At 36.0% G+C, this 13174-nt stretch overlaps 1 protein-coding gene across 1 annotated transcript; it reads left to right on the top strand.

Annotated features, from left to right (window-relative positions):
- Positions 1 to 9612: 9612 nt before the first annotated feature.
- LOC128559463 (microfibril-associated glycoprotein 4-like) lies at positions 9613 to 11222 on the top strand. The gene has a single exon (XM_053551195.1). The coding sequence runs from the start codon at positions 9776 to 9778 to the stop codon at positions 10817 to 10819; it is 1044 nt and encodes a 347-aa protein (XP_053407170.1). The 5' UTR covers positions 9613 to 9775; the 3' UTR covers positions 10820 to 11222.
- The last annotated feature ends 1952 nt before the right edge of the window (positions 11223 to 13174 follow it).

Here is a 13174-nt window from a genome sequence, read left to right as displayed (position 1 = left end):
AATGTGCCATGAACACTGTTCAGTGAGCGATATTTAGTACAAAGTACGCACAGTGTAGGCAAGGCTGCTTAGTGAGCGATATTCACTACGAAGTACGCAGAGTTTTGTGAAGGCTGCTCAGTGAACGATATTCAGTACGAAGTACTCAAAGTGCCATAATCACTGCTCAGTGAGCGATATTCAGTACAAAGTACGCACAGTGTAGGCAAGGCTTCTTAGTCAGCGATATTCAGTACGAAGTACGCTAAGTTTTGTGAAGGCTGCTCAGAGAGCGATATTCAGTACGAAGTACTCAATGTGCCATGAACATTGTTCAGTGAGCGATATTCAGTACAAAGTACGCACAGTGTAGACAAGGCTGCTTTTTGAACGATATTTAGTACGAATTAGGCACAAAACCTTAATGGCTGTTCAGTGATCGAAATTCAGTACGAAGTACTCACAGTGCCAAACAAAGGACCACATTGAAAGGCTGCTCAGTGAGCGATATCCAGTACGAAGTACGCACAGTACCGTAAAGGCTGCTCAGTGAGCGATATTCAGTACGAAGTACGCACAGTGCCATGAAGGCTGCTCAGTGAGCGATATTCTGTAAGAAGTACTCACAGTGAAATGAACACTGCCTAATGAAAAATATTCAGTACGAAATACTCTTAGTGCCGGGAACACTGCCAAGTGAGCTATATTCAGTAAAAAGTAATCACAGTGTAGTGAACACTACCCATCGAGTGATATTCAGTAAGAAGTACTCACAGTGAAGTGAACACTGCTCAGTGAGCGATATTCAGTACGAAGTACTCGCAGTGCCGTGAACACTGCTCAATGAGAAATATTCAGTACGAAATACTCATAGTGCCGTGAACACTGCCCAGTGAGCGATATTCAGTAAGACGTACTCTCAGTGCAGTGACTGATATTCAAGAGTACTCCAAGTACAATGGACACTACTCATTTACAGTATTCAATGATCTATGTTCTATGTAATTGAATCAGAGCTTTGATGACTTTACACTGAGCCCTAGTGAAGATAACTTTGACTTAACTACTTCAAACATTTCTCATCACAAAAAATACTTGTAATAAATAAAATGACCTTGCGACCACAAACACGTATCACGGGGATATCTAACAAAATCGGAATCACCTGTACGTCCCTTTTGGCATAACTTATTAGTCAACAATAATTCAAAAAAGAGGACTGGCAACAGTTTATATAAACACTGTGTATCAGGTATTTCTTACTGTCAGCAGGGAAGTAGTTTCAATTTCAATCTGACTAAAGTATTCGATCTTCCTTAACAATGTGTAGCGTTAATAGGAGATGATTTTAATAAGATCGTTTCAATTTGTTTTCAGTCGTTTGCCGGTTTGTTACAATTATGCGAAATTTAAACATAAGCGGCATTGCAGCAAAAATATCATAAACATCATCGAAGAACAATTTGCATTTTACGGCTTATTACAGTGCAAAGTGCTCTGCTACTAGGAACAAAAACCGATATTTTTAGAAAAAAAACTTATCATTTGCATGATTTGAAATGCCTGAAGTGGAAATAAATATTTTTAATTTCTCATACTGAAGTTATGGTTTTCGCAGTCCGTCCCTTTTTTGTTACTCCTTAAGAAGAACATACGTTCGGGTAAGTTTAATGCAATCTCACAAAATATATATGAATATTTTTAAAACATGAGCACACTTATGTATGTATCTAAGTAAAGTAAAACAGGAACATAAATGTTAAAACATATTGGCAACTTACCAAAACTTATTTACGAGGGGTGATAAACAGTCAGAAATACAACTTACATTTACTGACGCAATTATCTCGCTTTAAATCACGTTTCTGTAAATTTGAGAGAAAAAGTTATGATATGTTGGTGAAAATTGCTAGTATGTTCTTAAAAAAAAAGGACAGCCTCGTAATGCTCCCATCTTCTCAGACCAGAAATGAGTCTTTTTTGATTAAATGCATGGCTTTTAGTGCAATAATTGTAAGCACACGTCATAAAATAGCGCAACATATATCAGACGTCGTCTAACACAACTGAACGTCGGAAATTTTCAAAGAAACATAATTGTCTAAAAAACAAAGTTAAACGTATCAGGGACGAGTATTTACCCAAAAACATTGCTATATTTTGAGTATTTGTTTTCAAGTATATAAGATATGTGATATGTTATAACATGATATGTTACAAAATATGTAACAGAGCTATCTACTTTATTGAAAAGCAAAACTTTTTATGCAGGTCGACAGTAGATCAATGGACAAACCATCCAGGGATGATAGATGTAAGAGATACTTTGGAGATATCTTAAAAGCAGGTACAATATGCTGCGCTCATGTGGGGAATTTTAGAAGATAGTAAGTTACAAACTATTTTATCTATCTCTAGTTTGATGAATAATTGAATCAATTACATGGTTTTCAGTGAACTACTGAAATATATTGAGTGAAATAGGTCTGGTATTATCACAGTGAAAAATATCAAATGTATCCTTCTTTTCTTCTCAATTTTGTACATGTCCAACCCTAACAAGAATCTGTAAAATTGGCAATTAAAGCATGATAGTCGCTGTTTTTTTTCTTGCAGCTAACATCTGCTCAATGGACTGTCATAGATCCGCATTTTAATGAAACTATATCTAATCAGAAAAATGTTTAACAAAATCTAAAGGACTTGATATTGTATCCCCCCCCCCCCCCCCCCGACACACACAAAGTCTGATTTCGTTATCTTAGAAATACTTTAAAATTGGATAACTATAGTTGGCGTTGTCCGTCCGTCTGTCCGTGCCCGCGAAATGATGGTTAAGTGACTGCATAACGGTACTTTCTCTTTGATGTCATTCATTCCGTTCTGTTTATGTGACTATTTTTCTTTTTATGTGACTGTTAGAACAATAGAGAGAACAATGGGGGAGTCACATAAAGACCGTTTCGTTAGAACGTCCGTCTTTCCGTCCGTAGTCATATCTAGAAGGTGGTTTGGAATTATATTTGAATAACTTCATGTACATGTTCATCACTATAGGGAAATGCGACCCGTCAAGTTTCAGTCAGATTGCATAAGTAACACCAGAGTTATGGCCCTTATATATGGCAATTTCGGCTTCATAATCTCTGACATATTTGACCTAGAACTATAAAACTTAACTTAAATTTAGATAATCATAATGTGGTAGTGCACACACAATTTCGTCAGGATCTCTTTGGTAACTTCAAAGTTAATTCCCTTTAATTGTTTAAAAATCAACATATTTGTACAAACTAACCAACTGGTAGAATTTTATTAAACCTCTTTCATTTTTATCCACGAACATTTATTATCAATTGTGAAGTTGTGTAAACGTTGTACCCTCTCCACCCAGTCACCCCCACCACCCCGATCATGCAACAGTTTCCCCAATTTTTATTTTCCATCAATATTTATTATCAACATGAAGTTTTGTACCCTCACCTGGTCACCCTCCCCCAATATTGCACTACTTATAAGAACATGGAGAACTAATGCTTATTTCATTTATTAAATACTTATTAGTTAAGGATTTTCTGTCTCAAATACAGCATTTATTATGCCCCCCATCCCACTTCGAAGAAGGAGGGGTATATTGTTTTGCTGACGACGGTCGGTCGGTATGTAGACCAATCCGTTTCCGGATGATAAGTCAAGAACGCTTCTGCCTATGATCATGAAAATTATTACGAAGTTTGGTTATAACAAGCAGATGAACCCTAATGATTCTGAGGTCTGTAGGTCAAAGGTCAAGGTCACAGTGATCCAGAACAGTTAAACAGTTTCCGGATGATAACTCAAGATCGCTCGGGTCTAAGATCATGAAAACTGATAGGGAGGTTAGTCATGGCCAGCAAATGACTCCTATTGATTTTGAGGTTAATAGGTCAAAGGTCAAGGTCACAGTGACCTGGAACATTTAAAACAGTTTCCGGATGATAACTCGAGAATACTTAGGCCTAGGATCATGAAAGCTGTTAGGGAGGTTGGTCATAACAAGCAAATGACCCCTATTGATTTTGAGGTCAAGAGGTCAAAGGTCACAGTGACCCGGAAGAGTTAAATAGTTTCAGATGATAACTCAAGAACGCTTGGGCCTAGGATCATGAAGTTTGACAGGGAGGTTAATCATGACCAGCAGATGATTTTGAGGTCAGTAGGTCAAAGGTCAGTGTCACGGTGACCCGGAACAGTTACATGTTTCCAGATGATAACTCAAGAACGCTTGGGCCAAGGATCATGAAAGTTGACAGGGAAGATGGTCATGACCAGCAGATGACCCTTATTGATTTTGAGGCCAGTAGGATAAAGGTCAAGGTCACATTGACCTGGAACAGTTAATCCATTTACGGACGATAACTTGAGAATGCTTGGGCCTAGGATCACAAAACTTAAAAGGGTGGTTGATCATGACCAGCATATTGTTATAGTCTGGAAGTATAGAGGCCGACACAAATGCAAAATCACTTGATGTTTACAACTATTTAACAGAAATATGTACCCGCGAAAATGTGTTACTTTTACCAATATTGTGTCATTCGCATAGAAATCAGCAGCAAACTATTATCGAGAATAACTATCAGGATTCAAAGTACCTTTCCAATATCATGAATATTACCGCTGGAGATACCTAAAACTTACACATGAACTGAATAATCTTTTGTGTTGACAATTTGACTGCGGAGATGACAGAATTCTATCGGTAGATTTCATAGCCGTGCAAATAATAAATAAAGGTGCGAGAACTCTAATACATAATTATCTATCCTGATCTCTAGATGGACACCCTCTTGACTGTGTAACTCCTATATCGATTGCTTCTATATTAGTCATATAGTTTTTAATTGAAAATCAAGGTACGGAACATTTGATTTCGGTGTATTCATCAACTGACAACTTTAGATGTGTGTGACCTCCGCAGTGATTTCCGAGTATCTGATTGGCTGACATTAATCCGTACTCTCTTGTGATTGGTCACAGACTCTGCATCTTCTAAATAGTCCGCATCCCTTAGAAAGAACGGAATCCCTACGCATTTATCTATATATTTAGCGTTCGAACTCAGTCGGCGGCTTTCTGATTTGTTGAGTTGATCCCATAAGTTAAATTAAAGGCATCAATTCCGCATAACAAATTTCCGCAGACATTACTGTAATTATTAATGGAGTTTATGTCCGCTGCCTCCGCAGCCAAAAATATTCTCTAGCAACGACTTCCAGGGTAAACATCCGCAGACTTGATTCCGCAGACTTAATTGCGCACCCTCAAGTATTATATAGAGAACAGTGTATATTATAGCAAGTATATTATTAGAAATCGGCCGCTCTCTTTATGCAGAAGTTCGGTGTTGAAAGTATATCTCATTTGAGTTCATCTCGATAGCGATCGTTGAAATTAATCATCTCGGTCTACCAAGGGCAAAATAAAATCAGTGTTCATTACGTAAAAGAGAACAAGACGTGATTCTTATAAAGAATTTATTCAGCAAATGTTCATAAATATAATATAATCATTTGTTCTTATATATTAGGTCTACACGGAGTTTTGCTATTTATTAAAGTTGATAAAGTTTCAATGTGTATTTCCTGTGGTTATAATTCTGCTCTTATGCAAGGTTATAGACCATTAAAAGTGGTCAGTGGTAATACAGCATCCATGTAATATATCAGTTGAAGAGCCATCTCAGTCATAGACAATGGTGTTACACAAGGCGCAGTGCTAAACCGTTACCTATATAACTGTTACATATATTATCGTCTGTCAAAGGATCTAGTAGATCTATGCCATTGGTGTTTATTATAAAATTGGCTTATTAAAAAGTTGCACACCACTAAATTCACAGATCAACTGAAAGTGATTATGCTAAATACGAAGTAATTCCTATCCCTATAAACGTTATAGAGCTAACGTTTCCGTGCCATCCCTGATAATAACTGGAGACGTCGGTTCCGTAACAATATGACCCCTATTGGTTTTGAGGTCAGTAGGTCAAAGGTCAAGGTCACATTGACCCAAACCAGTAGAACTTTTGTGTACAGTGACCAAATAACTTTTGTCCTTGCGCAATTACTGAATGCATCAGTGGGGGAGGGTGTGTGTGTGTGTGTGGAGGGGGGGGGGGGGGGGCGCATTTCGTGCTCTACGAGCTCTTGTTTTACTTTCGAATACAAAGCCCTGTATTCTATCGGAAATGACGTAATAATGGCGTCGTCAAAAAGTTCACCATTTCAAACGAGTTATCACTCAGCCTTATTGATCTAAAGTTAAAGTTGATTTTGATTGATATAGAATAGAAATAGGTATATATATAAAATAAAAGGGATCTTGATCTGTAATGGTGCGGAAGTGCCTCGTGTGTTCCAGGCCTGGCAAAATCCACTCGAGCCAAATACAACCTTGCAGGTCAAGGTACTGTTATAATGACCTCATTATTGTTCCTTCTCACTTATGGTGAACATGTCACACTTGACTGAGCAGGTAATGGATACAAGGGTATCATCAAAGACATCCGAATTCCAGTAGGCGCCGCCATTTTGTACTCATGCATATTCATTATAAATAGCCTCTTTGCCAATGTGTTTTACGCATCTTTAAGTCAATCTTTAGTGAAATACAACTACGTAATAAACAGACCTACAAAAACAATAATTTAGTTTCAACTACAGTCCGTGTATGATAACTTCGGAGTGACGTCACGTTTGTTTATATTTTCTGGACTTATATAACTAACAAAATAGGTAAAGCAGCTTACATAAAGAATAATATTGGGTATATTTTATTGCAACACGTCTGACAGTCCCAGTAGCTCAGTGGTTAAGCAGTAGTCTGAAATATCGAATACTGCGGGCCGTAGGTTCGAATCGAGAGGAGTGTTTTTTTGTTTGTTTTTTTTTGTTTCTCTTTCAGGGTAACCATCATAATCATTCATTGTTTCTCTTTCAGGGTAACCATCATAATCATTCATTTCTCCTGAAATATATTTTTATTAATTTAGATAGAAATATTACTGAATTAATTTCTGTTTAAAGGGGACCAAACATCAGCTCTGTGTAAACACATCGTATTATGAATGCATAGTCACGAAAACACTCGAACATTTCGTGCAGGTTAAATTCCGGTATATTGCCAGTATTAGTGTAGTCAAGATGTCCGAGGCGTCCACGTCTTTTTTGCAAAGAGAAACACTGTTCAGTATAAGAATGATGCTTAATGCATACTGCAAACTATTCTGAAGGTTATTTCAAGCATAATCATTTTTTTCATATTTCAGTTCGTTATTGTATACCGTAGTGCTGTATTACTGCATTTTGAATATTTTCAATTGTCTTTGAAAAAATATAATTAAAACATAGATAAAAAGCAAGGATTTAAAAAAGTATAAATCACGGTGGGACTTGAACCAACGCGACAATGGAAATATAAAAGAATCGCACATGTAAGGCTAACGCGCTACGACCGGTACTAATCTTCTACTTCAAAGAAAGCGTTTCAGTTAGTAGTATAATACAAAAGTGTTTACTTAGATTAATGACAATTATCGATTACCCTCCTGACTTTGACTCGTCCAAATAGTCGCTCCGAAGTTATCAGACACGGACTGTATCTAACTCCTAAATCTTACATGTTATATTGTAGAATCGAGATTAACTAAATGAATATTCATCATCTAAAAATAGACTGCCGCCTTAAAATATCGTCTACTATTATTCTTCTCGGTTTCATTCTTTGCTGCTTCCAGAGGTTCTTTTTACGATTTTATTTCATACCAACTTTAATATTTTAACATTTTAAGTATAACCATCAAAACATACTGTACTAACAAAGTTATTCGAGATTCTTTACTTGCACGATACGTACCGTCACCGGATAACATTTCAGTTACTTCCCTTGTTTTTATCTAGAACTGTATAATAATGCATTTCTTCACTTAACTGAGCTATAAATATTTCGAACTTGGTAATTTCACACCTTTTGATTAATTGTTTTGTAATTGTCAAGTTGTAATTGTGAACTTTTTATACGCACTTTTTTTCAAATCCATCAGTTTGTTGGTGCCGACTTATATAAAAGCCCTTTTTTCTCCTGGTTTAGTCGTTCTGGATGCAATGCAATTACTGGCATGTGGCAGAACTTTTCTTCCATTGTATTGCTAATTAAAATTTAGGCAAACATACGACCAAATTCTGATCTGTGCCACTAGGACAAGAGTGAGGTGTCGACATTGGTTCCCCAAATTTTGACAGAGTGATGGTATTTATTGTCCGCTAATAATATTTAGGTAGGGTCGCTCATCTAAAGGTGTTTGTTTATTATTTTAAGTTAAATAAATGTTTGTGTGAAATAACTTTAAGTATTCTTAAAATAGATAGATAATAATGCACGTAAACTAGCAAAAAACATAGTTCATAATTATGAACATATCTTAACAATTTTAATAAGATAAAAGCTTCTTGCTTCTTGCTTCAATAGGGTATTTAGAAACTAAAAACTGATAGATTTCTTAAAGCTCTATTGTTACTTAAACGGTGTTTATTTACTCTAAACGACTTATACCAACAATTGACAATTCAACCCAGGGATATTAAATGCTAACGTTCATGATCGTCTCATTAGAAAAATTAAAAGAATTGTTTAAATTCAATTGCACGGACATAGTTAAAACATGTGCGAGCTATACCAGACAATACAACATTCTACGTGCAAACGTTTATTGCTGCGCTGCAAGTTTTTTTTAACTATGTGGTAACAAGTCCAAGGTTGTTTGCTTTACTTTCGTTGAAATGTTCTCTGCCAAAGTACACAATTAGAACGTAAAGTTGAACTAGTTTAATGTCAGGATTTCGTATATTTTTTTATGTTTGATCAGATAAGAGAATTAATCATAGACAAGAAAATGCGCCGTTGATCGCAACGCTTAAAGGAGTTCAATCACATTTGAGCAACATTTTATGACTTTTTCAGTTTTCAAATAGTCTGTTACAGATCTATTTAAAGAACAACAATACCAATTACAGAGAGTTTAGATCCCGAATGGAAATGTATATTTTATAACTTTTTATGAAGTTTTGTAATTACCTCCCTTTGATATATCAGTATTCAAAAAGTGGGCTATTTCTTTTGATTTTAATATAGTTACCAGTTTTACATTCGCATTTGATAAATATTGGGATATTTTAACAACCTGAAACAAAAGGCAGGTTTTAAAACAGAGTGTAGCTTCGGAATTCAACTATTTTCCAATCTATCTTGGTTGAAGTGAGGTACTAATAATTCAATAAACCTGCATTTTTGACTACTTTTGGCAACATTTGTACTTTTCAATGCAAATCTTTGACATCTTTTAAACACCAGTGCTTATGTTATTCCTCAGGCAAATGTTTATGTAATTTATGCTTATGCTAAAATAACGCTTGCTTGAGCAACCTGAATAGGAAAATCACATTCTAAAATTACTTTTAGGGAAAATCCTACGTGTATTAAGAACTCGGTGAACATAAATAAGTGTAAATGATCAGTTGTTGAAGTTTTGAAGTAATCCATCAGTTGACCAAAATCCGATTAACCACCTTTAAGATCGACGTTTGATCATTATCTGTATAAAACAAAACTGTACTACTTTCTTGCTCGGCGTAGTGTTTTTGTAACCGTTAACCGGAATAAAATAACGTTTTAGCGAGAAACAGAGGTATTTGGATTTTTGGCAAATCATAGATGCTCTTTATAATTTAAAGAACTAAAGACTGTGAATTTCAAAATAATGGGAAGCTTTGCGTTTCAGCTTTTACTTTTAGTTTGTGTTATGGGAATTTCGGCGACAAAATCAAATCATACAATGAGCAGACTGTTAAGTTATGTTGGTGGCAGTCTTAAAAATAAGGTCAACAGGAAAGAGTTTGATGCAATGACTAAAAAGATAAACAGAATAGAAAATGTGGTCAGTAATATGCTAGAACAGACGAAAAATGAAAGCGACACGGCCAATACTAATTCCAAGCTATTACTGGAAGCGATCAAAGTAGAAAAGAATGTTAGTGATGAATTTCGGAAGGAAATGATCAAACAAATTAAAAACATAAATGCAACCCTGCAAGACATTGCATTAAAGCAGCGTCAGCATAAGCAAAACGTTTGTCTCGGGTCATGTTTAGATTTATACAAGTACGGATTTCAGACAAATGGAGTTTTTGAAATTAAACAACATCAACAAAATAATAATAAAACAGTGATATCAGTTTACTGCGATATGACCACTGACAGTGGAGGTTGGACTGTATTCCAGCGACGTCAGAATGGTTCTGTTGACTTTAATCGTGACTGGAATGATTATAAATTTGGATTCGGCGAACTGGATGGTGAATTCTGGCTTGGCAACGAGTATGTTAACATTCTTACCGATGACGGCGAGACGCACGAGCTAAGGATTGATCTAGAAGACCATGACGGGAATCGTGCTTATGCAAAATATAGTAAATTTAAGGTTGGTCCAGAGAGTACGAACTACACACTAGAAGTGAGTGGTTATAATGGAAATGCCGGAGACTCACTTGAAAAACATAGTCACCGTTACTGGATACACAATGGAATGCCTTTCTCAACAAAGGATAGAGATAACGACAACTACGATGATGGTAATTGTGCAATAATTGATGGAGGATGGTGGTACAACCATTGCTATGCTTCGAAATTAAACGCTGTATATCATGCCAATCGTACTTGCGAATCATTGCGGAACTGTATTGTCTGGAGTGCGTGGAAAGGTCACCATCACAACATGAAATTTACTGAAATGAAACTACGATAAAATAAAAATACTGGATACAATCCAGATTTTTTCATAAAAAAGTACTTTTAAACCATTCTGATTAGAAAACTACGATGTAAGTAATTTTCTATTTTACAATCAGAATGTGAACAAAAGAAATAAGCTGTGTTCTGTGTGTATGAGTTGGAACACGAATTTATCACGTGACTCTCATGACATGCGAACATTTGAAATTGGCCTTTCTATTTTGACCAAACTATAATAGTGGAGTTCTGCGTTCAATATAGATGGGTTTTTGCGACATTAATGATTGTGTACATATTTTCTAAAATAAATGTAAAATTATCCGACCGACAAGAAGCTAAAATGAAATGCTATAATATAATTGTTATAGACCGTAAGGTTGTAGCTATATTATGTGAAATAAATTGCTACAAGCGAACTTGTTTGCAAACTACTGTATCCACTTATATCATTCACTACAGACAGACATATTCTGATCAGTATATAATATATTCATTGTAATACACGTATAAACATAATCGAAAATATTGATTAGCTAATGTTGGGCATATTAACTTAAAAGGTACATGTAGTTCTGCACTTTTGATTAACCGGAAATAATGGAATACAAATGTAACGTCATTTATCCGAAAACAGAATTCATTTGAGCCGTGCCATGGGAAAACCAACATAGTGGGTGTGCGACCAGCATAGATCCAGACCAGCCTGCGCATCCGCGCAGTCTGGTCAGGCTCCATGCTGTTCGCTTTTAAAGCCTATTGGAATTGGAGAAACTGTTAGCGAACAGCATGGATCCTGACCAGACTGCGCGGATGCGCAGGCTGGTCTGGATCCATGCTGGTCGCACACCCACTATGTTGGTTTTCCCATGGCACGGCTCATTTTATGAATTAATGGCAATATGTGAGTAACTTTATCAAAACGGCAACGTTGCTATCTTTCTAAGTACATGTATAACATCTGGTTTTAAAAATGTTTGACAAGTTATAATTTCCAAAATATGTCGTGAACACGGACCTATTCATTTTATTTCATCATATTATAAACCGTATGTTTATATATAACTGTGAGAAGTTTCGTTAATGTCTACATTGCTGAAATATCACTTTTTCGAAATTGTCAACAAAATTGTAATCTTCCCACAGGCTTCAAACTATTAAAACTCAGTATTGCAAAGAAAAAAAAGCACACGACACTATCTTTTTTATTTTCCGAATTATCTAAGTCTATTCTAAAGTTTTTAAATATTGATAATATTTTTTTAAATATACAAATTAAAGCTATAAATTTCTAATAAATGAAACAATAAATGAAACAAATAAATGCAAACTAAGCAATGCATCACGTTTTGTTTTGGAGGGATAACGCATGTTTTTTCGTGTTATAACATCTGCAGAAACCTGAGGGATTGGTTGGTACACGAGCCCGTTAGGGCGAGTGTACCAACGTATCCCGAGGGATTCTGCAAATGTTATAACACGAAATGAACATGCGCTAACGCTATTCTAGCATAAAACGCGTAGAAACTGCTGATAAATGGATAAAATGTCTCTCAACGTCATTAATTTTCCACCAAATGCGCGGGAATGTCTAAGTTGATTTTAACGTTGACGTCATTTCGTTTTGAATTATCCGTTTTGGGGCCGAATGACGTTTACGCTTTGCCACGGAACGCGCATATATAAAACGGTGTTATAACAGCACGCGAGCGCGAGAGTCTGTTAACACACGTTTTCTCTCCTGTTAAAACATCCCCGAAAAGTGACAAGAACAGCAGTTTTATGCTAGAATTAATGTAAAACAGAAATCGGCGCACAATATTTGCAGACGTAACGTTACGCTTTGTTATATTACCTAGTTGTAGCAGTGATTATAACGTCTATATTAGAATAATAATATCAGTCACGTGTTTACAAATCGGATAGAAATATCCGCCCCGTGGGCAATTTCGCTTTGGGCGGTAACGAGGTTTTTCTGGTTAAAAAATGTTATGTGCCCTACTAATATTAAAGCGACTGTATGTTTAGGGGTATCTCCCAAAGGTATCAATTAGACTTCACAAAGCTGTTGTAGAGATGTCAGTTTACAACTTTTTATTCGTATAAGGAATTTGTCAACTTGGCGTCATTTTGAGCAGAAGTTTCAGAAGAGCTTGCGAAACTCTGCAATTATTATATAATAAGTAATCGTCAATAGGGAGCCCTCCGATCCGTGTGGTTGATGCCACTGGCTTTGAATCACTTTGCTTGGTCCACATACATTTTATTCATTTGTTGATATGACCTAGCTAACTAACAGCAGGTAAATGATTATAAATAGGTGCCTGCATTGATTTGAAATAACTAGCAGTATGCCTAGAAGAGTTGTGTA

The sequence above is a fragment of the Mercenaria mercenaria genome, chromosome 9 (assembly GCF_021730395.1).
Source record: "Mercenaria mercenaria strain notata chromosome 9, MADL_Memer_1, whole genome shotgun sequence".
In the NCBI taxonomy this organism is placed as follows: domain Eukaryota; kingdom Metazoa; phylum Mollusca; class Bivalvia; order Venerida; family Veneridae; genus Mercenaria; species Mercenaria mercenaria.
The sequence above is the reverse complement of the archived record's forward strand: the minus strand, read 5'-3'. Positions and strand labels throughout refer to the sequence as shown.